Genomic DNA, 24,230 nt, shown 5'->3' with positions numbered 1-24,230 from the left:
TAAAGATTTATATTTTTTTTAGGTAACGTTGAACACAACAAAAAATTACCCAGACAGTGCTTTCCTGATGAAAATTCATTCTTGATGATCCAATTCTCTTCAAAATATCTGCATTTGTAAACATGACATCCGGACATCCTTGGGGTCAGACTAGTAGAACCAGACTCTTCCTCAGTCATGAAGCTGGGTGTATCTCTGCCCACTCCCGTGGGCTCTGTGCAGGCTGGGCAGGACCCCAGAGGTGGTCAGTGGCTTTGAATGGGCAGGGCTGCAAACTTCCAGTAGAAGAACTTTGCTCTACTCAAAGGCAAGTGGTAGGACTGTGCCCAGCAGACAGTGCAAAACGGTTATGGCAGGTAGAGAGCGGACACAACTTTGAGTCTAGAAATAATAGGCTCGGCTAGATGGTTGACTAAAGTTGAAATCTTAATGCCTGTCAAAAGAAGTAGATTTAAATCTGAGGGCGGTAGGGACTTATGGGAGCATTTTTAAAAGTGAAATAATATAGTCAAAACAGTATGCAGGGAAGGTAGCGTGTGGTTTGGTGTTTAGTACAACCAAAAGAAAAAGGGGGTGCCCACACACATGGGCTTTTGGTGAGAGCTAGGCCACCGTGACGGAGAAAGGGAATGTAATTGGTGTAAATTGTCTACATTAATATTCCTAGAGCATGGCCAATCTAAATGGACCCTTAAAGTATTTTCTTGCAAGCTTTCCTGAGTTTTCTCTCTGCCATTCTGCTGGAGAAGGATGATTGGGGAAACATGACTTGAAATATGTAGGGCAGTTTATGGGATTTGCTTGAGTCAACACTGAGGGCCATTATCACATTCACACCACGAGAGGCCTTAACTCCATGGGAATCATGACAGAACACCAAGATAGAACATTTAGCACTGCCCAGTTTACAAAGGCAGTTGGCCCGCTAAATAATGGAGATCACACGAAACTGGGGTGTTAGTATGGTCTTCGCGGGGGGCCAGCTGGTCATTGGTGGCTACACCCAGGACCTCCTAGAGCTTTAGGATAGAGCTTTGTTGATGGTAATGGCCATGTGCTCTGCTGTAATCATCCCGGCCTGACAGTGGTGGAGAAGTCCCCGTGTGCTGGCCCTGACCTACCCCGGGGCCAGGGAGACCTCTATCTATCCCATCACCAAGGAAAGACCCATAGCATGCCCCCTGCATCTGTTATAACTCCAATGCGCTTCTCCATGCCAGGAGTCCTCAGGGGCTGAAGGGGGGTCCTTCACCTTTTCTGTTTCTTCCCTTCCAGTTACTCTAGAGCACTTCTGCCTGGCAGTGAGGAGCTGTCCTGAGCAAGAAGACCAGGCTTTGTTAATGAAGGTAGGTTATCAGACAAAGTACTGATTTCCTTAAAGGCTCGCAGCACTTTTATTGCCCTGAGGAGAGTTTCATTTTTACAAGCAGGAGTAAATTTATCATCCCTGAATTCGGTGCTCCGCGGGGATAAACTTGTCATCGGCGGGTAGGAGGGTTGCTGGTTAATGAGCACAACCGCCGTCCGTGGAGTACAGCAAAGTGACAGGGAGTGGGTGTCAGCTACCAGCGGGGAATCTCTTTTAATTCTCCAGAGGGCTCAGTTGGTCCTATTTAAGCTTATCTGACAGAATCTTGATTCTCTGAGCAGATTTATGAGGCTTGGCCAAATTCCATGACTCTCACTGCACTTTTTAATTAAGACAAAGGACTCCATACATTCTGTGTCTGCCACATCCTCCCTTTTGTCACCACAGGGAGCGCCACACAAATGAGACTGTCCATATTAACCACTGGAGTGGGCATCTCATGTCACAGATGCCTTGCCCTTGAGTGGAAGACAAGCTTCGCCATTTCTTGGTAACCGTTGTGCTCTTTCCCTCTGAGCGACAAAGGAGCACAGGTGTGGTATAACCTACATGTAGGTCGTACATCCAGGTGAGCCAAAAGCATGGAAAAACTTGGCCAGCAGCCTGCATGAATTTAATTAAAACTCTGTCTCCGAAGGCAGAGAGGAGTAGACACCAGCAAGTCACGGAGGCACGCCAACACCTTTCCACCAATGACTAAGACTCGTGTTTTCACCCAGAAACTATACTTAGAGTCACCTTGAAACATGCGCATTTCCGTGACGTCATTTCAATCCCGTACCGTCAAGAAACCACGTGGCCCAGGAATTGCGTCCCTCACCTGAACACCATACCAGGTGTCCTCCGACTTTAGAGATGGGCGGAAAAATAAAGGGCGTCACTCTAAGGGATTTCCAGCTCATTTGCCTGAGATGTGATATTTTTGGTCTGCCTTTTTTTTCCCTAAGCTTTCAGTGTGGTTAATTTTATAATAAAGAGGTGCCCGGGCGCCTGGGTGCCTTGGTCGGTTAAGCGTCAGACTTCGGCTCAGGTCATGATCTCACGGTCTGTGGGTTCGAGCCCCGTGTCGGGCTCTGTGCTGACAGCTCAGAGCCTGGAGCCTGTTTCAGATTCTGTGTCTCCCTCTCTCTCTGCCCCTCCCCTGTTCATGCTCTGTCTCTCTCTGTCTCAAAAATAAATAAACGTTAAAAAAAATTTTTTTAAATAAAAAAAAAAAAAAGAGGTGCCGATACCAAATAACGGATCCGTCTGGGAGACTGCTCCCGCAGAGTCCTGGGTACAATGTACCAACTTTGGCATACAGGCAGGCATATAAGCTTTTCTCGGTGTTTTGAGGTTATCCAGGGTCAGCCCTCAGTCTTCTGTCCTGACATCTATTCCCCCAAGGACCTTTCCTCCCAGATACACACTGTGTTTCTGTGGCCTTGACGCAGCCCTTGGGCCCCAGACACTCACCTCTTTACCCCCAGTCACTATTCAAGGTACATGGGCACGGAGCCTCGTGGCCCTTCCTTCCTGTTCTGTCCAGTGTTTTCTCCAGCCATCTGCTCCTTCCTGCTTCCCTCTTGTTGTTCTCCTATCCATCGATCCCCCTTTTTCCCTTCTGTGCTGTGCATCAGTGTGCTGAACGCACTGCTGTGTGCTGCTTGGTACCGCCGGGGACCCGCGATGCCCCAGTGACCCTGAACTTCTTCAAGTCAATAGCGTAAGGGTGGAAAGCGATACCACCAAAATCCTGCTTCTCCTTTCAGTTTCTCGCCTTCCTTCTGACTCTCCTACTGCCCCCGGCCGGCTTCTCTGGAACATTTGCTCAGATACTAGCAGTTGCAGGTGTTAGAGGAGGGTTCAGATAGCCTGAGGTGTCCTGGAAGGTGCACGATCTCCAGTGACCTTCGGTATTTCATGCCTTCCCTGTTGGTTTCTGCAAACCGTATGGTGGCAGCCGAGGACGACGTCTGTGGGTGTTTTCTCAATATTTGCAGGTATTTGAACAGGCAACATCAAAGAAGTTTCACTGAACAAAATGTGTGCTCGGTTCATATATACTGAAACTACCGTACGATTTTTTTTTCAGGAGATTGAGGTTTCTAATGTCACATATCAGAGAGCACCATGTGGGTGTGACAGTGGCGTGCAGGATTTTTGTAGATGTTATGTGGGAGAACTTGCTCAGGGTGACGGTAGATCGTTCCAACTACAACCAGCCTGCAGTCCAGGATATGTGTACGGGGGTGAGCCATTCACTTTGAAGATGGTCGGCCATAAACTTCGACGGTTCATTCAGCGTCATTGGGCGAAAGGTTGCTGGAGGCAAAAACTGTAAATCTGAACCAAACATGCTGTTTTTTGTTTTTTTTTTTTTTTAAATAATACTTTGCACGCAGTCAACATTGGATACTTTGTATCCCTACGTTGTCAGAGATCATTAAGATCTAAGGCCAACGATCTCATTCAGAGCTGTGAGGGTGCCCAGCCAAGGTCAGATACCGCTTGAGCCAAGGTCGGATATCCCTGGAAAAACAGAGCCAGGGGTTGAGACCAGAGGCTTCATCTGACAACCAGGAAGAGTCGGCGAGGGAGGAGAAGTGACGCTCCAACTCCACACCGCTAGTTAGCAGGCAGCAGAACGGGGACCGAAAGCCACGTCTCTGGAGCCTCGAGCTGGGCCTCTTGCTGGGACTTCCATCCAGATGAGTAGATTCACAGAAAAGTCTACCACCTCACCCCCTCCACCACACCCGAGCCGCATGGGAGGTCAGACTGCAATGAAACCACAGAATGTACTGTTGTGGCTGGCTGGTGGAACCGCTCTTGTGGCTTGTTGTTAATCACACCCCATCTGCAGAGAGCACCATAAGACGGAAGGGAGCTGGCTTCTCCATGATTCAGTTTCCCCATCTACCAAGCAGAGGTCAGGGCTCTTACTGACTTGCGATTTTCCCACCACTGCAGCCCTGTTAAGGGGGTAGGAAGGAGGTGTCAAGAGATAAGACAACTGTTATCAGGGTTTGCCTCTCTGTTCGGTTTCACTACAATCTGAACCAAAGAAAAGATGTCAGTTCTATAAATTACTTATCTGACCCCATTCATGTCCATACCAACCTGTTTCTTCACTGGTTCTTCGTTCTACTGACCAGTTCATCTCTTCGGCCCCTTGCAGGCACTGCCCTGGAGAGCTGGGTTACCCCTCGACTCCACCCACCACTCTGTTGTGGCTCCAGACCTGCCCTCCAGTCCCACACCCACTCATGCCCAGCAGATGTGGCCCTCACCTGTCTCTGTCCTTCCTCCTCAGCCCCGGAACCACAGCGCGGCCTGTGACTCCCCCCGCTCGGGAGCTGCCGTGTCACCTGCCATATAGCTATTAATCCCCGGCAGCAGCCCTCAGAGACATCCCGTTCCCTCTCACCCAGAACACAGCACCTGGGCTTGACCCTCCAGGGACAAGTCTGGTTCCCACTTTGCTGGGAACCCGGTGTGATCACAGACAGGTCACCTCTCTCTTTTAGCCCAGTGTCCCCTTGTGGTGAAAGCGGAAGTGAATTAGATTGCCCGGGAGACCCTTCCAGCATCCACCCTCTCAATCTATGCCCCGACATTGCCCGCCAGCCCGTGACTCTAAACATGCTTGAGAATGAGCCAACCTCTACTGCCTGCCCTTCCTTCAGGCTCAGCAAAATGAACTTTCTCAGAATCCCACGTCCTACTTGTCGCTCTTCTGGATTTATGTCCAGCCATAATTCACTCTCTCTTCCTCTCTCTCTTTTCCTCTCCTTTGGCCTAGGGCGATCATAGAACCTATCAGCCATGTCTGGACTTTTCTGAAAGTGAAAGGAGGCACCACTGAAAATTAAACTTGGGTGGCTGGCATAAAATGGGACGGCCCCAGGCACATCAGGGCATTTGATTAGCCTATTTCTGCATCAAGTCCGAAGTCCCTTCTTTAAATCAAATGGATCAAGCTTGCCTATGAGGCATCCCTCTCAGAGTTGGTCCAGATGCTCCTTGTCCCTACTCCCCCCCGCCCCACAATTGTCACTTCTCAAAGATCGCGCCCTCCTTTCAGTGATGGAAGTTGGCAGGAAGACAGACCTCTCGCTGCCAATCTGCATTTGGACCTTCATTTTCTAAATCACACATAAACGATCACACTTCCTCATTCCGTCCTCCAGGGAGTTTCTTACACACCTGGCAGCAGTCATTTCCAATTTGGGTAGGAGACAGCAGCCCCAGCAAGGATCCTCACTGGGACGGAAACTTCCTGAGGCAATCACCTGCCGTGTCTCCCCGCTTCCCTTGGAAAAGCAGGAAGGATGTGCAGCGGAAGGTGGCCTTTCCTGGTAAACGCTGCTTTCCCGGATCAGGAGACAAGAGCTAGTTGAAGAAACTTTGCCTGGTCTGTTACAACTGGAGAAAGACAGTAGAACAAGGCTTCCTCACTCCAGTGATGCTGAGTGGGTACCTGGCACATTCCTCCCACCGCAGCCCCTGGCAGAGGCCTGGGTGGACCTCTCTGACGAAGGGCTCTAGCTAGAGGTACCACGTGAAGTTCAAGGTAGCCCTTTCTGTGGGGGAGATCCGATATCATACCACGTGTACTGCAGAAAACAGTAACAAGAACCGAGCTGCCTGCATGAAGATAAATAGCACATCTTGAATCTCATCTCCCCAAATTGCAGACCTTTTGCAGGACTGTGGTGCCAGCAGCAACGATGTCCCAGCTCATCCTCCGTGGAGTGCTGGCAGGAGGGGCTGACTCTCTGTGGCAAGGCGGGTGACGCCTCGGTCTGAGGACACAAGCAGAGCAGTTTTAATATCTGCTGGCCGTCCGGCTGGCACGTGCAGGGGCCCACCGGAGTCGGTGGACACGGTTGCCAGGTGCCGAGGCCGAAGTAGAGAAAACCCACAGAGCCGATTCCCCGGGAAGTCGCCCCTGCCCACAGGTGTGCTGGCTGGAGTGCTGCCGGAAGCCTCCTTAGCATTGCTTACCAGCTGCCGAGTATTTTCTTTTTTTAATTTTTTTTTAACATTTATTTATTTTTGAGACAGAGAGAGACAGAGCATGAACGGGGAGGGGCAGAGAGAGAGGGAGACACAGAATCGGAAGCAGGCTCCAGGCTCCGAGCCATCAGCCCAGAGCCCGACGCGGGGCTCGAACTCACAGACCGCGAGATCGTGACCTGAGCCGAAGTCGGACGCTCAACCGACTGAGTCACCCAGGCGCCCCCCAGCCGCCAAGTATTAATATTGCCCCCCAAATGCACAGGGGCAACCGGACAGCTATGGAAAGAGGGGTGCCCAGGCTCCCTGCCACGTGCACCCCCCCCCCCACTGTGATCTGGCCAGATGGAGCCCTTTCTCCGTCTAATGATGTGCTAGCAACTTGGACACCCTTGAGTCCTCCTTGAAACCAAAAGCTGTCAAGTGAGTGGCGTGACCCAACCTGTCAGTCCTCCCAGGGTACTCAAATCCAGCTGCTTTCCAGAAACAAGCGTTTTCTCCTAGCCTGGTGGGGTCCTGGCCTGGCCCGAACGAGTGTTTAGCTTAGCCTGGGAATGGGGATGCGTTGAGGAGAAAGGGGATTTTCCACATGACCGCTCCACTGACTCACCTCCCCGCAGAAGGTTTAGAAACACCCAGCAGGCCGGTTGTCTAGCGTTCCTTAAATTGTCATTGTCACAAAGAGTCTTTCTGCTTCACTTCTCTCACAGTCCCCTCCTTACTCTGCTCACTCCCCTCCACGTCGCTGGGCTCAAGGGGCAGACACGGAGCCATTCGGCTTCTGGAATGGCCGAGGCGTCCTTGCAGGGTCTCTCTGTCAGCTCTTGCCCTGTAAGCAAGGCCGCAGCCGCTTCAGCTCCGATGGGGTGCTCGCCACGGCAACCCCAGTATCTAAGCAGAGCGTTCGCAGGGGACTGTCCCTGCCTCGCAGGCGGCTGGCGGCAGCAGTTTGAGCCTGTCAAGTGGGCGAGGTGGGGTTTTTCCCTTTTTCCTGCATTCTAACTGCTCTTTCTTGCTTTTCTCAACACGTGTAGGTGGTAGCTAGTTTAAGCACCCGACCTAGCAGCCAAGTACCTCCCACCGAGCGCGGGGAGGACATTGATGCCCTCCTTTCTGCGGGAGGGCTTTTTAATGCCTATGGACCCACCCTGTCATAGCCCCTTGCCTTTGAGAGCGCCCTAGGCCCCTGGGCAACCAGCAGAGCAAACATCCTGTGTGTGTGCTACGCGTGCCCACGGCCACCGCTCCGTCATCTGGGGCTGGTCCTGGGAGCAGGCCTCCCACACAGAAGGAACAGCATTCTCACTTGGGGCCTGACTGCGTCTCCAAACCCCATCCGGGGTGAACAGCGTCAATCCCCGTCGGAAGTCCTTTGGCACAGATTGTTGAAGGGTGGCGGGGGTCTGCAGTGCTGAACTTCAGTCCGTATAGCCCCTGTTGCTTTCCTGCCGCCTTCTCTGCTGCTCGCAAGCCAGGGCCTCGTGGAAAGAAGTAAGCATGTGGCTGACAGTATTTCTAAGAGAAGTTGCTCCACAAGTACCAAAAAAAGCAGGTAGTGTTTTTCTAGTACCTGGCTCACTTGAAGAATAGGTTTCTGGTTTGTTTGTTTGTTTGTTTGTTTGTATGTTTAATAAAGGACCAGAACTACTAGGGATGTAGCAATCAAGTTTCAGACCTAGTGTTCCAGCAATCGGTGGTTTTCTCTCGTGCCTGTACCCGTGTGGGCCGTCGATGCCCCGGCATGCCTTCCCCCTCTTCAATCCCGGTACCCTCGTCACAAGCTCCAAGTCAGTGCCAAGGTTCTGAGGGGGCTCATCTCAAACCTGCCCCCCACAATCTCAGTGATGATTATCCCACCCAATGAAACGCTAATTGTGGGAAGGGATCTTTGGTGCATAGGACTAACTTTCTAACCCAAAGGAACACATACCTAATGGTAGGATTTCAGGCTTCGCCGTAAGTCAACAGAAGGGTTATTTTGGTGACTGTCTGCGGATACCTATCACAGTCCCTCTTCGTAAACGTTTGTGAATGCCTATTTTGTGCCAGGCACCGTGCTAGGCTCTGGGGGTGCTAATACCAATAAGACCTGGCCCTCATCCTTAGGTAGCTCCCTGACTACTAAGGTGTGGAAGGTACTTCAGAACATGCAAGCGTGTTGGGGTGGGCTAAGCGCTGAGAGGGAAGAAACTCGGGGTGCTGATGGAACACTCAGCTGGGGTGCCCAGCTCAACATGGGTTTCAAGAGGACTTCGGAGGAGGTGGCATTTGAGCTAAGTCTCTATGTCTCTGTAAGAGATTAAATTTAGCCAACTGTGTGGGTTCTGCTGTGCTTACTGGTGGGGTCAGTGTGAGTTGTGCTCTGAGCTTTCCATTTATAGAGTGTTTCAGGTGCACTGATGCATGCCTTGAGAGCTGGCTGCCAGAGCAGGGGGACCAGACAGCTGTCTCTCAAGGGGAGGGGTATCCAGAAGCTTCCATTCTCATTGCACTGTGCGTGTTTCCTCATTGTGCCATTCAACATTCTTTCCTTCGGCGTGGAAGACTTCCCTGACTTCCAAAGGTTAATGTCAAAGTGAGGCGTCTCTCAGAGGGAATGCAGCAGAAGCCATGCTCAGCCGACAGTTGCTCTAGAATAGTTCTGAGAGCATGGTCTCCAAGACCAGGGGCCAAGCACAGAGCAGGAGATGAGCGTTGGGAAATTAAGAGGAAAAAGGCAGAGGGATTTCCCTAACCTACAATAGGGGAACGTGCTCTGTGCTCTAAGGGTCTGACAAAGTTGAGAGAGCTCAGCACTCACACTCATACAAAGCTCTCCTGTTGGGGGAAATGGACCGGTGTCTTTCCAGGCTCATGCTATCAAGTGCAAGCGTTACAGGGGCCTGATCACCTAAGAGGATCATCCGATCACACGGTGGGCGGCAGCCCTTTGTGAGGACATCACCCCTGCCCCGCCCCTTGATACTTGTTTGTCGAGCATCTAAATACACATCCAAGTGGAGAACCAGCTGGAAAGCAGACATCCCAGTGTTCAGAAAAGCAGTGACTTTCCCCGAATGGAGGACACAATCTGCTGGGAATTTCTGGCCCTGCGAGTCTGGCAGAGGACGCGTGCAGGAGTGTCCCTCCCTGAACGCTCTGCCCTCCATTTCTCCGGTGCGCAGCTCTGGGGCACAGATTTCGTTTCAGGCTGTTCTGGACGACAGGGCAGAGAGCAGAAGAGGAAATCACTTGAGACAAATAAGAAAAATGGACGGATTTGGTAAAAGCCATCTGTGGGAAAATGAGAGCAAAATTTGGCCCTAGGGGACGAAAGTGAGAGGAGCGAACGGGGCCCAGCCCAAACTTGTTATTTTATCGTTTAAATAAAAAGGTCAAGATGCTAACGCACCCAGGAGACTTTTCTTGAGTGACATACCCAGACTATGAAGAAACTCTGTCAGGGGGTTCCGGTGATATGAATGTAGGCTACCATACGTTAACAGAATTACCAAGAGGCTGGGGGGATGACAGATTTCCCAGCACACAATGAAGGGGACATTAGCACTAAGGTTATGTGGGTGTCACGCTGGCCCAGGCTGATGAAGGTAACAGAGTTCAGCACTCCCGCTTAGGCAGCCACCCTGCCTGCAGCCAGTCACGTTTGCTGACTGAAAACTGGACGTGTTATGAGGCTTGAAGATTTCTGTTCCCCACATCTTCTCAACTCTCCCTCTTGCCCTTTCTAATTTTAGCCACTCTGTTTCTGGTTAATTTTACAGTGTTCTCAAGTCTACTCAAACACACTCACACCCACCATGGATATCAACTTTGAGATGGGGAAGAAAGAAAGAGATTGGTTAGATCTATTCCCAAAGGAGAAAGGGAAGAAGGAGAAGGGAAATCCGTTTGGGAATAAATGGCAGGACAATGGCCAGCATGAAGGCAGCAGTCAAGCAGTTGCTGCTGCTTCTCAAGTTCTTCTGACGGAATGTGTTCACCTTTAAGAGGATCTTTCCACCTTCGTCTCTTCCAGGACTATTAAAAGGACAGGATGGGATGAAGCAACTTGCTGTGTTCTTTTTTTTTTTTTTTTTAATATAATTTATTGTCAAATTGGCTTAAATACAACACCCAGTGTTCATCTCAACAAGTGCCTTCGTCAATGCCCGTCATCCATTTTCCTCTCTCCCCCACCCGCCCCCATTCACCCTCAGTTTGTTCTCTGTATTTAAGAATCTCTTGTGCCTCCCTCCCTCTCTGTAACTTTTTTCCCCCTTCGCTTCCCCCATGGTCTTCTGTTAAGTGTCTCAAGATCCACATTTAAGTGAAAATGTACGATATCTGTCTTCCTCTGACTGACTTATTTCATTTAGCATAATACCCTCCAGTTCCATCCACGTTGCTGCAAATGGCATGATTTTATTCTTTCTCATTGCCAAGTAGTATTCCATTGTGTATATAAACCACATCTTCTTTATCCATTCCTCAGTTGATGGACATTTAGTCTCTTTCCATGATTTGGCTATTGTTGAAAGCACTGCTATAAACATAGGGGTACATATGCCCCTATGCATCAGCACTCCTGTATCCCTTGGGTAAATTCCTAGCAGTGCTATTGCTGGGTCATAGGGTAGTTCTATTTTTAATTTTTTGAGGAAGCTCCACACTGTTTTCCAGAGCGGCTGCACCAGTTTGCATTCCCACCAACAGTGCAAGAGGGTTCTTGTTTCTCCACATCCTCGCCAGCATCTGTAGTTTCCTGATTTGTTCATTTTAGCCACTCTGATCAGTGTGAGGTGGTATCTCAGTGTGGCTTTGATTTGTATTTCCCTGATGATGAGTGACGTTGAGCATCATTTCATGTGTCTGTTAGCCATCTGGATGTCTTCTTTGGAAAAGTGTCTATTCATGTCTTCTGCCCATTTCTTTACTGGATTATTTGTTTCTCAACTGTGGAGTTTGGTGAATTCTCTACAGGTTTTGGATACTAGCCCTTTATCTGATACATCATTTGCAAATATCTTTTCCCATTCTGTCGGTTGCCTTTTAGTTTTATTGATGGTTTCCTTTGCAGTGCAGAAGTTTTTTTTTATCTTGATGAGGTCCCAATAGTTCATTTTTGCTTTTAATTCCCTTGTCTTTGGAGATGTGTCGAATAAAAAATTGCTGCGGCTGAGGTCAAAGAGGTTGTTGTCTGCTTTCTCCTCTAGAGTTTTGGTGGTTTCCTGTCTCACATTTAGGTCTTTCATCCATTATGAATTTATTTTTGTGTATGGTGTAAGACAGTGGTCTAGTTTCATTCTTCTACATGTTGCTGTCCAGTTCTCTCAGCACCATTTGCTAAAGAGACTGTCTGTTTTCCATTGGATACTCTTTCCTGCTTCGTCAAAGATTAGTTGGCCATACATTTGTGGGTCCAATTCTGGATTCTCTATTCTATTCCATTGGTCTGTGTGTCTGTTTTTATACCAATACCATACTGTCTTGATGATTACAGTTTTGTAGTAGAGGCTAAAGCCTGGGATTGTGATGCCTCCCGCTTTGGTTTTCTTCTTCGGCATTACTTTGAGAAATAACTTCAGTATTACTTCAGTATTACTTTGGCTATTCGTGGTGTTTCGTGGTTCCATACAAATTTTAGGATTGTTTGTTCTAGCTTTGAGAAGAATGCTGGTGCAATTTTGATTGGGATTGTATTGAATGTATAGATTGCTTTGGGTAGTATTGACATTTTAACAATATTTATTCTTCCAGTCCATGAGCATGGAATGTTTTTCCATTTCTGGAATTCTATCAGACATTTAAATCAGAGATAATATCTATCCTTCTCAAGCTGCTACAAAAAGTAGAAATGGAAGGAAAACCTCCAGACCCATTCTATGAAGCCAGCATTACTTTGATTCCCAAACCAGACAGAGACCCCACAAAAAAAAAAAAGAACTTCAGGCCAATATCCCTGATGAACATGGATGCAACAATACTCAACCAGATGCTAGCAACTTGCTGTGTTCTTAAAACGCTTGCCTGATAGGAAGGGTAACTAGGAACAGCCTGTCGACAATAGCTTGATGAATATGTTATTTGTGAAAGTGGCTTCGCAGGACACATAACACTGAATGTCAGGATTAGGACCAATTATACAAATGAGGCAAACCTATCATTAAAAGTGAAAGACTCTCAGATCGGGTGAAACACAAAGTCCAGCTGTGTGACATGTGCAGACATGCAGACTCCTGCTTCCAGGAAGGCAAAGCAGACATACTCATCCCTATTCTTTCTGATAAGCTCAACTAAAAAAACACTGGGCATTAGATATAAAACAAGCGTAAGAAAACTAAAAGCAGACCAGCTAGGGACCTCAGGAATGGTATGGTGGGATTCCCCTGGATTTTCTCTATGCCTTATATATATTATATTTGGAGCTGAAGAAGCTGGAAATCCAGAAAAGGCTAACAAGAACAGACCCCGCCTCCAAAAAAAAAGCTTACTCTAGCCAAAAGCTTAAGGACCAGAAAAGGGCCAGCCTGGCAAAACAAAAGACTTGTAAACAATATGGCTTTAATCCAGTCAAACACTACATAAAAATCAATGGCACCACCTTCATCCATGCTGGGAAAGGCCTTATGGGAAGCATAGATTTAGATTTAGATGCTCACTAGGCCATAAAGAGGAAATGCAACCTCGCTACTGGGATTATGTCAGAGGAAGCCTAGTAGGGAACTAGCGTTTTCATCTCCACTTGCCAGTAAGGAGCGCCCCCTCCCCCCCCCCCCCCACCACCCTGCAGTATCTTTGGGGAATACCTAGGGAGCCTGAACTTCCTCATTCAGCAGTAACAACTCACCCCTCCCCGCTCCTGCTATGGTGGTGTTTAAGAGAAGGCCAAATGGAAATTTAGGACTTTCACCACCACCCAGTGGCAATGAAGCTACCACCTGTCCCTGCCTCCCCACCAGTAGCATCAGTGGGGTTCATGTGGAGAGTAGAAATGAGAGACTCCTATCCTCCCAGCCAAGGTGATTATCAATGGAGGCCTAGTGGGGAGCCAGCACTCCTACCTCTGCCTCCTACCTCCTACCCAGCAGTAATGAGGAGCACTTCCCTCACTTGGCCATTAACAGTGGCTACAGTGCACGCTGCCCCCCCCCCCCGCCACACACACACACACACACACACACACACACACACTCGCTTCCTCTGAGGAGACAGTATCACAGATACTAAGTTAGCTAAGATAAGGTTTAAATAAGATCCAGAGTCTCATAATATAATACCCCAAATGGTCAAGTTTCCATTAAAAAAAAAATCACTCATGATACCAAGAACCAGGAGAATCTCAAACTTAACAAAAAAAAAAAAAAAAAAAAAGCCAATCACTAGACTCTTCACTGATACGATAGTGATGTTTAAATGATCTGAAAAAGATTTTAAAACAGACATCATAAAAGTAATTCAATGAGTAATTATAAATGTACTTGAAACAAATAAAGCAATAGAAAGCCTCATCAGATAGTCGCAGCAAAGAAATAGAACATATCAACAACCAAATGGAAATATTAGAACTGGGAAATACAATTACTGAAATAAAAATCTCAAGAGATGGTCTCAACAGTAGAATGGAGGGGACAGAGGAAAGATTAGGTGACCCCGAAGATAGAACAATAGAAATTAACTGAATCTAGGGGCGCCTGGCTGGCTCAGTCAGTGGAGCATGTGACTTGTTTTCGGAGTTGTGGGTTTGAGTCCCACACTGGGTGTAGTGATTACTTGAAAATAAATCTTGAGAAAAAAAGAGAAATTAACTGAATCTAAACAACAGAGCAAAAATAGACAGAAGGGGAAGGAGGAGGAGGAGGCGGGGAGGAGGAAGTGGAGGAGGAGGAAGAGAGTATCAGGGACCTTTGGGACTATAACAAAAGATTTAACATTTGTGTCATTGAAGTCCCGGAAGGAAAGGAGAAAGAGGGAAGGGCTGGAAAAGTACTCAAAGGAATAATAGCTGAAGATTTCCTAAATTTGGCAAAAGACATAGACCTACACATTCAAGAAGCCGAATGACAAACAGCATAACCTAAAGAAATCCAAACCAAGACACATCATAATTAAAATTCTGAAAATTAAAGACAAAATTCTGAAAATTAAAATACAAAAAGAATGTGAAAGCCATGAGAAGGAAATAATACCTTTTCTATATGAGAAAATTAATTCAAATTACAGCAGATTTCTCATCAGAAACCATGGTGCCAGAAGGAAGGAACATATTTTCAAGTGTTTTGGAGGGAAAAAGCCCCCATCACCCAAATTCCGATATCCAGTGAAAACATTCTTCAGAAATTAAGGGGAAATTAAGATATTCTTAGATGAAGAAAAACTAACAGGATTTACCACCAGAAGACCTACACTAAAGGAATGGCTAGGGGCACCTGGATGGCTCAGTTGGTTAAGCGACTGCCTTGGCTCAGGTCATGATCTCACAGTTGGAGGGTTCGAGCCCCACATCAGGCTTTCTGCTGTCCAAGCAGAGAGCCCACTTCGATCCGCTCTCCCCTTCTCTCTCTACCCCTCCCCCGCTTGTGCTCTCTCTCGCTCTCTCTCAAAATAAATAAAAACTTAAAAAAAAAAAAGGAATGGCTAAAAGAAGTTCTATAGGGGACACCTGGATGGCTCAGTTGGAAGAGCATGTGACTTTTTTAAAAAAGATTATTTGCTTATTTTGAGAGAGAGAGAGAGAGAGAGAGAGAGAGAGAGAGAGAGAAGGAGTGGGGGAGGGGCAGAGAGAGAAAGGTGGAGAGAGAGAGAATCCCAAGCAGGTTCCACACTGTGAGCATGGAGCCTGACATGGGGCTTGAACCCTGAACTGAGAGCTGAAATCAGGAGTCAGACTCTTAACTGCCTGAGCCACCCAGGTGCCCCGAGCATGTGACTCTTGATCTCAGGGGTCATAAGTTCAAGCCCCTGTTGGGTGTAGAGATTACTTAAATAAATAAAACTTATAAAAAATAAGAGGTTCTAGGGGCGCCTGGGTGGCGCAGTCGGTTAAGCGTCCGACTTCAGCCAGGTCACGATCTCGCGGTCCGTGAGTTCGAGCCCCGCGTCAGGCTCTGGGCTGATGGCTCAGAGCCTGGAGCCTGTTTCCGATTCTGTGTCTCCCTCTCTCTCTGCCCCTCCCCCGTTCATGCTCTGTCTCTCTCTGTCCCAAAAATAAATAAACGTTGAAAAAAAAAAAAAAAGAGGTTCTATAAACAGAAAAGAAGCAATGAAAGAAAGAATCATGGAACATCAGGAAGTAAGAAACAATACAATAAGCAAAAATGGTAAATTGAAACTATTTTCCTCCTTTTAATTTTCTAAATTATGTTTAACAATTGAGGCAAAAATAATACTGTCTCATGTGATTTTAAATACATACAGAAAAATATCTAAAATAATTATATTGTAAACAGAGAAGGGTAACAAGAAATAAACGTTAACTCAAACTGTCATGCCAGTAGACTGTGAGACTGTAATAAGCTCTCTCTGCCTCTCTCTCTCTCTCTCATATATATTTTCCATCCATTTAATTTCTGTCTATCTGTATGATTCCGTGGACAGCACAGAGTTGGTTCATGTTTTTAATCCACTCTGATGATCTCTGTCTTTTATTGATATGATAGGGCTTAAGACTCTATCTTTTTTTTGGTTTCTGTTTGTTTTCTCCATTTTTCACTTCTGTTTTCTCTTCCTTGACTTACTATATGTTACTTGAGCATTTTTTTAGAATATCATTTTGATTTATCTATGCCATTTTGGGGTGTGTCTCTAGCCTTTTTTAGTTGTTTTAGTAACACCTAGAAAAAAAATATATTGTGCTAACACTAATCAAAGAAAGCAAAAGTGGCTATATTAATATCAGATAAATAGACATCATAGCACAGAGAGTTACCAGAGACAGAGAGGGACGCTACATAATAATAAAAGAGCCAGTCCACCAAGAAGATAATAATAATGTCAGATGTTTATGCAGCAAACATCACAGTTGCAAAATATGTGAAGCAAAAACTGATAGAACTGAAAGTAAAAACAAGTACACAGTTATAGTTGGATATTTCAAACCCTCTCACAACAGTTGATAGACCAGTTACACAGAAAATCAGAACATGGAGAAAAACTCAGCACCATTGACAAACAGGATCTAACAGACATTAATAGGACACTCCACCCAACAACACAGGTTACCTTATTTTCAAGTGCCCATGGAAAATGTACCAGGATAAACCATAACTTAGAACAAAAGCAAACTTCAAAAATGTCTAAAGTTTCGAAGGAAACTAAAAGAATACATTGATCTGGGTGACAATGAAAATACAATATATCGAATTTGTGGAACACAGATAAAACATTGCTGAGAGAATTTATAGCTTACATTCAATGGAGGGGAAATCTCAAATCAGTAACCTAAGCTAACCTAAGCTATCACCTCAAGGGCGTAAAAAATGAAGAGCAAGATAAAACCAAAGAAAGCAGACAGAATGAAATAATAAAGACAGGAGCATGAATCAATTAAATTGAAAACACGAAAAAATAAAGGAAAACAGTGAAGCAACGTTTCATTGCTTTTTTGCTTTAAAAAGAGCAATAAAATTATGAGCCCCTAACACCACTAACAAAGAGAAGACAGAAATTGCTAGTATCAGGAATAAAACAGATGATATGAGTAGATACCCTGCATACATCAAAATGATAAGGGGATGCTAAGAAAACTCGATGCATATAATTTTAAAACTTAGATGAAATGAGGCAATTCTTCAAAAACACAAATTACCATACTCAATATGAAGTAGATAATTTGAATAATGTTATAACTATTAAGGAAATTGAATTTGTAATTTTAAACTTAAAAGATTTTAATTTAGAATTCAAATTTTATAATTTAAATTTTAAATTTTAACTTAGAAAAAGAAAACTCCAGTCTCCAGAATTCACTGAAGAATTTTATTTAACACTCAAAGAAGAATTAACAATTCTGCACAATAACTTCCAGAAAGTGCAACAGGAGTAAAAACTATTCATTTTATGGAGCTAGTATTTCCCTAATACCATACCAAACATAGACAAACAAAAATTGAAAAATACAGACCAATATTCCTTATAAATAAATATAAACATAAAAGTCCCAAACAAAATATTAAGAAAAAGAATGATACATTGTGACAAGTGTGGTTTACTCCAAGGATTCAAGACTGGTTCAATTTTTAAAAATCAACCAATTTAGTTATCAGTATTATAGGCTCAGTGAAAAAAAATTACAGGATCATATAAATTGATACAGAAAAAGCATTTGACAAAATTCAATACCCATTCACGAAAACAACTGTCAGACAAATAGGAAGAGAGTTCAACTTCCTCAACTTGGTGAAGTTCTTCTGTAGAAATTCAATAGCTAACATCATACCTAGTGGTGAAATAATGAATGCTTTCCCCCTCATATCAGGAATAAGGCAAGGATGTTTGGTTTCACCATTTTTATTTAATATAATACTGGAAATTCTAGCCAGTTCAAGAAGGCAAGAAATGGAAATTAAAGGCATATGCTTTCAGATCAGAAAGGAAGAAATAAAATAGTCCATATTTATAAATGATAGCATTGTCTATTTTTCATTTTTATTTTTTGAGAGAGAAAGAGAGAGAGAGAGAGACACTAGTGGGGAGGGACAGAGGGGGGGGGAGAGAGAGAATCTTAAGGAGGTTCCACATCCAGCATGGAGCCCAATGCAGGTCTCTAATGACCTGAGCCTAAATCAAGAGTTGGACACTGAACCGACTGAGCCACCCAGGTGCCCTGATATCATTGTCTATTTAAAAAATTCCAAGGGGCGCCTGGGTGGCTTGGTCAGTTAAGCGTCCGACTTCGGCTCAGGTCATGATCTCACGGTCCGTGAGTTCGAGCCCTGCATCGGGCTCTGTGCTGACAGCTCAGAGCCTGGAGCCTGCTTCAGGTTCTGTGTCTCCCTCTCTCTCTCTGCCCCTCCCCTGTTCATGCTCTGTCTCTCTCTGTCTCAAAAATAAATAAACGTTAAAAAAAATAAAAAATAATAAAAAAACAAAAACAACAACAAAAAAATTCCAAGAAATATGTGAAAACAAACAAACAAACAAACAAACAAAAAAGCCCTAGTACTAAATGAGTTCAACAAGGTCATAGAATACAAGACCACCATACAAAAATTAATTGAACTTTCATGTGCTAGCAATGAGCACAGTAACAGAAAAATTTTTTAAATCAGTACCATGTATAGTTTATGCAACTGATACAATTAGGTATACATCTAACAAAACTTGTATGGGACTTAAAACTACAAAATGCTAATCCTTAACAAAATACTAGCAAGCCAAACTCAACAGCCTATTAAAAGAAGTATACACCATGACCTAATGGGACTTATTCTTGGAATGCAAGGATGGTTCAATAATGAAAAATTAATCGCTATAATTTCCATATTAACAGAATGCTCATTAACACATGGTCATCTTAATTGATGCAGAAATAGCATTGAAAAAATTCACCACCCCTTCATGATAAAAACACTCAGCAAATTAGGAATAGAAGGAAACTACATCAATATAATAAAGTCAATATATGAAAAACCCACAATCATCATCTTTCGCTCAATGTTGAAAGACTGAAGTCTTTTTCTTCATCCCAGGAATAAAACAAGGATGTCCACTTTCATCTCCTCTATTCAACATAGTGTTGGAAGTTCTAGCCATAGTAGTCAGACTAGAAAAAGAAATAAAAAGCATCCAAATTTGAAAAGAGGAAGTAAAATTATCTCTATTCACACATGATATAATATTATTTATAGGAAACCCTAAGATTACAGACACACACATACACACACACACACACACACACACACACACACACAGAACTAATAAACTAACTTAGCCAAGTTGCAAGACATAAAAATCAACATGCAGAAATCAGTTGCATTTCTGTACACTAACAATGAACAAATCCAAAAAAAGAAAAAAAGAAAACAATTCCATTTACAATAGTATAAAAAAAAAACCTTAGGAATAAACTCAACCAAGAAGATAAAAGACTTGTACACTGAAAACCATCAAATGGTGCTGAAATAAATCAAAGAAGACATAAATTAATGGAAAGAAATACAGTGTTGATGGATTGAAAGACTTAATATTTTTAAGATGACAATATTATCTGAGGATATCTATAGATTTAATGTAATTTCTACCAAAATCCCAATGATTTTTTTCATAAATAGAAAAATTCATCCTAAAATTCACATGGGATCTCTAAGGGGCCCCAAATAGACAAAATAATCTTGAAAAAGAAGAAAAGATTTGGATATCTCACACTTCCTGATTTGAAAGCTCTAGTAATCAAAACAATGAGGTAGTGGCATAAAGACAGACATACAGATCAATGAAATAGAGTAGAAAATGCAGAAATAAACCTTCACATATTTACTCAAATGATTTTTGACAAGGGTGCCAAGATCATTCAATGGGGAAAGCATAGTCTGGGAAAATTGGATATCCTCATGCAAAAGAATGAGGTTGGACCTCTACCTAACTTGACATATAAAAATTACCTCAAAAGAGACCAAAGACGTAACTGTAAGAGCTAAAACTATAAAACTTCGAGAAAAAAACTTAGGGGAAAAGCGATGATATTCTACTTGTAGTGGTTTCTTGATATGACTTCAAAGGCACGGGTGACAACAAAGTAATAGACACACTGTAATTTATCAAAATTTAAAGCTTTTGTGCATCAACTGACACTATCAACAGAGTAAAAAAGGCACCCCACAGGTTGAGATAAAAATATTTACAAATTACGTATCCGATAGGCGATTAATATCCAGAATATAGAAAGAACTCTTAAGACTAAACAAGAAAAATAACCCTTTTCAAAAACGTTCAACTGGCTCAAACAAACATTTCTCCAAAGATCTACAAATGGCCAATAAGTACATGAAAAGATGCTCAACATCGCTAATGATTAAAGAAATACAAATCAAAGTCACGAGATACCATTTCACGTTCATTAAGATGGCAGCTGTAAAAAACAATGAAATAACACATGTTAGCAAGGATGTGGAGAAACAAGAACACTGGTACACTGTTGGTGGGAACATAAAATGGTCCAACCACTATGATAAACAGTGTGGCAATTACTCAAAAAAGTAACAAACAGAATTACTGTGTGGTCCAGCAATTTCACTTCTGGGCATACACCCAAAAGGACTGAAAGCGGTAATTCAATGAACTTGAACAGTTACTTGTACGTGCATGTTCATGGGAGCACTATTTGAAATAGCCCAAAGGTTGTAGCAACCCAAGTGTCCATCGATGTATGAATGGATAAACAATATATGGTATACACATACAGTGGAATATTATTTGGCTTTAAAAAGAGAAGGAAATTCTGGCATATGCTACAACGTGGATGAACCTGGAAGACATTAGGCTAAATGAAATAAGCCAGTCACAAAAGGGCATGTATCGCATGAGGCCACTTCTATGAGGTACTAGAGTAGTTCAAATTCATAGAGACAGTAGAGAAGGTAGGGACCGTGGGGAAGCAAGAATGAGGAATTATTTACTGGGTACAGAGTTCCAGTTCTGCAAGATGAAAAACGTTCTGAAGATGGATGGTGATGATGGTTGCAAAGCCAAGGACAGATAGGGAATTGGGAGTGGCGGGATGTTGGGATTAATTATGGGTTAAAACAAGTCAGAAAGAAGACCTGGCTGAATGCTTTTCTACAAGTTGCTTAACCTGTCTGCATAAAGTAGGAGTATAGTATCATTCTGAGCCAGTCTAAACAGTGGATTGTGGAAAGAGCCCCAAGGGAATGGCCTCATCTCTGCCTGCAAAGCTTTGCTTTCTGAATTTTCCCACTCCCACTGAACATGGTAAGACCAGTGCGCTGCGACACCACAAGGCAGAGAGTGAGTTTGGCAGAGTATGGCAAACACAGGATAGCTTGAATTCTGCAGCTGGCTATAAGACCCCCAAATAGAAGAAAAAGCACTTACCTCCCTCTCAGTCTATCCTCAGGGTTCAGAACCAGAGCTCTGGTTTTCCCCATGTCCAAGCACCGGTATTCAGCATACTGGTGAAAAGATGTCTCAAGTTTACCTTCTCCAGGGCTTTCCCTCTGTCTCCTTCTTGGCTTGTTGAGTTTTATTTCCTACAGATGAATTTTCTGTGCTTCTTCATTTCCCAGAGCTGAGGAGGCCAGGATATCGCTACGTCTAGAGTTTTCTAAAGAGGCATAAAGTAGGAGGTGCCTTGGGTCTGGCTGTCTGTGGCTCATCTCTCCCTTCTAGCACACCTGCTGTATTTGATCCGCCATGACACCAGCCCATGTCCCACCATCACTTTGCTGTGAGACTCATCCCCCATGAAGAGAAACACGTTCCCCCGCCACAGAACGTGGTGGTGAAGAGCAGGCCGTTCTGGGCTCCTCAGTGTCCAAAGACTCAGAAAGAAAAGATCACCTTCATCCTCAATGATCTTTTCCCAGAGAGCTCTGAGCTACCAGAATGTTCCATGTGCCACGGTGCCTGCCACCTTTCTTGAGAAGAGAAGCATTTAAGACACAAGGAATATTGAGCAGATTGGATTTAAGAAAAAAAAAAAAATTTAATTAACATCTCCAGGCAGTTTGGAAGGAAAAGATAATCTGATCTTGAACAACTTCCTTGAGTGATCAAAGAAAAAGACACTAAAGTTGCCTCTCCCTGCTTTTCCAGTTAAATATAAATAAAACTTCCTCTCTTATAGAAGCTGATAGCTTACACAGGGAACTGATGGCTTGGAGGAGACTGGGCAGGTGCATTAAAAGGACTAAAGATGAGCATCGTTCCAGACTGGTCCAATTTTTAATCACTTTCCTATTGCAGGGAATGCCCTTAGAAATTGCAAAGCCAATGCTTTTTTGCTAATGCGGCAGAAATTCCTTAAACTAAGAGATGGTGCCACTGCCCATCAATTTTACAAGGCAATAATGCAGATCCCAAGTGGCTAAAGTCTGAGGCAGAAGGCAGAGCACTTCATCACAGTGAGAGAACTGGGTTGTTGCTGGGGAAAACTGTTCTGATACCATGCTGGTATTACCATGAATTAATAAGCTTTGTTTATCTTCTCTGACACTAGAGGTCCAACTTAGTCCTTTTGCTTCATCGTCTTGCTTATTATGCAGCTCAGGCCATGGATATAGGCTGCCTACTTGTCATAAATTGCAGGCAACCTCCCTTCTTTCTGCTCTTGGTCCCAGTGGGTTTACGCTCCTGGGAACCAAGGCTCTCTTAACTTTTCAGTTAAGAAATGCATTTCAGTTCACAAATGCATACTGAGCCCTGATGCTACGCTAGGTGCTGTGGAAATTCCAAGATGCATGAACCACAGCTCCTGCCTTCCTGATCACCTTGTGGTTAGGGAGAAGTCACATGGGCAAATAATCACACCAGCAGGATGTGTAACAGAGGGGAAAACACACCTCTCCTGGAACCCAACAAGGGAAGAGGTGACTTTCGAAGGAGGAAATCAAGGCCGGGTCCTTGGACAAGGTCTCAGTACAGGGAACCCTTATAAAATATAGCCATTTCAGCTTGGAATTTGCCATAGTGAACAAAAAAGAGCCTGGATATAGGAAGGTGGTATATTTCAGTACAGCAAAATGAACTTGTTTAAAGATGTATAGTTCTATGAATTTTAACACATGTATAGAATTTAACACATACATCCTGCCACAATCAGGATACAGAACATTCAACCATCCTAACATCCCTTACAGAATGGCTTTATAATCATTCTTTCTTTCTTCTGATAATCCTTAGCAACCAGTGAGCTGTTGTCCATCACTGTACTTTTGTCTTTTGAGAATGTTATATAAATGGAATCATACAATATGTAATCTTTTGATATTGACTTCCTTCACTCAGCATGTCTTTGAGATTCAGCCAAGCTGTTGCAGACATCAACAGTTATTTTTCATTGTGAATAGTTTTCTTTTTTTTTTTAATTTTTTTAACGTTTATTTTTGAGACAGAGAGAGAGCATGAACGGGGTAGGGTCAGAAAGAGAGGGAGACGCAGAATCTGAAACAGGCTCCAGGCTCTGAGCTGTCAGCACAGAGCTCGACGCAGGGCTCAAACTCACGGACCACGAGATCATGACCTGAGCTGAAGTTGGACACTTAACCGACTGAGCCACCCAGGCGCCCCTCATTGTGAATAGTTTTCAATCGTAAGGATGTACCATAGCCTATCCCTATACGCAGTGAAGGACATTTGGGATGTTTCCAGTTTTGATGATTGAGTAGGGATGCTATAAATGCTCATGTACAAGTTACTATATTATGTAAACATAAGTTTCTTTTCTCTGGGGCAGTTTCTCAGTTTGGGCACTATTGACATTTTGGGCCAGATACTTCTTTGTTGGAGGGGACTGCCCTGTGCATTGTAGGATGTTTAGCCATATCTCTGGCCTCTACTTACTATATGCCAGTAGAAATCCCCAAGTTATGCCAACCAGAATGTCTGCACACATTGCCAAATGTCTTTTGGGGGACAAAACTCATCCACAGTTGAGAACCACGGCTCTGGGGTAAATACCTAGAAGTCAATTTATTGGGTCATGTGGTAACTAACTGTCTGTTTAACTTTGTAAGAAACTTTGCATCCCTAACGTATGAGAGAGTTGGTTGCTCAGTATCTTCAACATGTGATATTGTCAGTATTTTTTATTTTTGCCATTCAATAGGGACATAGGAATAACTCATGATGGTTTTAATTTCCATCTCTCTAATAGCTAATGATATTGAAATTTTTTTCACATGCTTTTTTTGCCATCTGTATATGCTTT

At 44.1% G+C, this 24,230-nt stretch overlaps 1 protein-coding gene across 1 annotated transcript in view; it reads left to right on the top strand.

Annotated features, from left to right (window-relative positions):
• Window positions 1-24,230, top strand: part of ACOXL (acyl-CoA oxidase like) — a 341,271-nt gene that overhangs the window by 278,327 nt on the left and 38,714 nt on the right. Inside the window, exon 17 of the mRNA XM_045446915.1 lies at window positions 1,276-1,346. Within this exon, the coding sequence (XP_045302871.1) occupies window positions 1,276-1,346 (71 nt within the window). The remainder of the gene's footprint in view (window positions 1-1,275; window positions 1,347-24,230) is intronic.

The sequence above is a fragment of the Leopardus geoffroyi genome, chromosome A3, assembly GCF_018350155.1.
Source record: "Leopardus geoffroyi isolate Oge1 chromosome A3, O.geoffroyi_Oge1_pat1.0, whole genome shotgun sequence".
Taxonomy (NCBI): Eukaryota; Metazoa; Chordata; class Mammalia; order Carnivora; family Felidae; genus Leopardus; species Leopardus geoffroyi.
The sequence above is the reverse complement of the archived record's forward strand: the minus strand, read 5'-3'. Positions and strand labels throughout refer to the sequence as shown.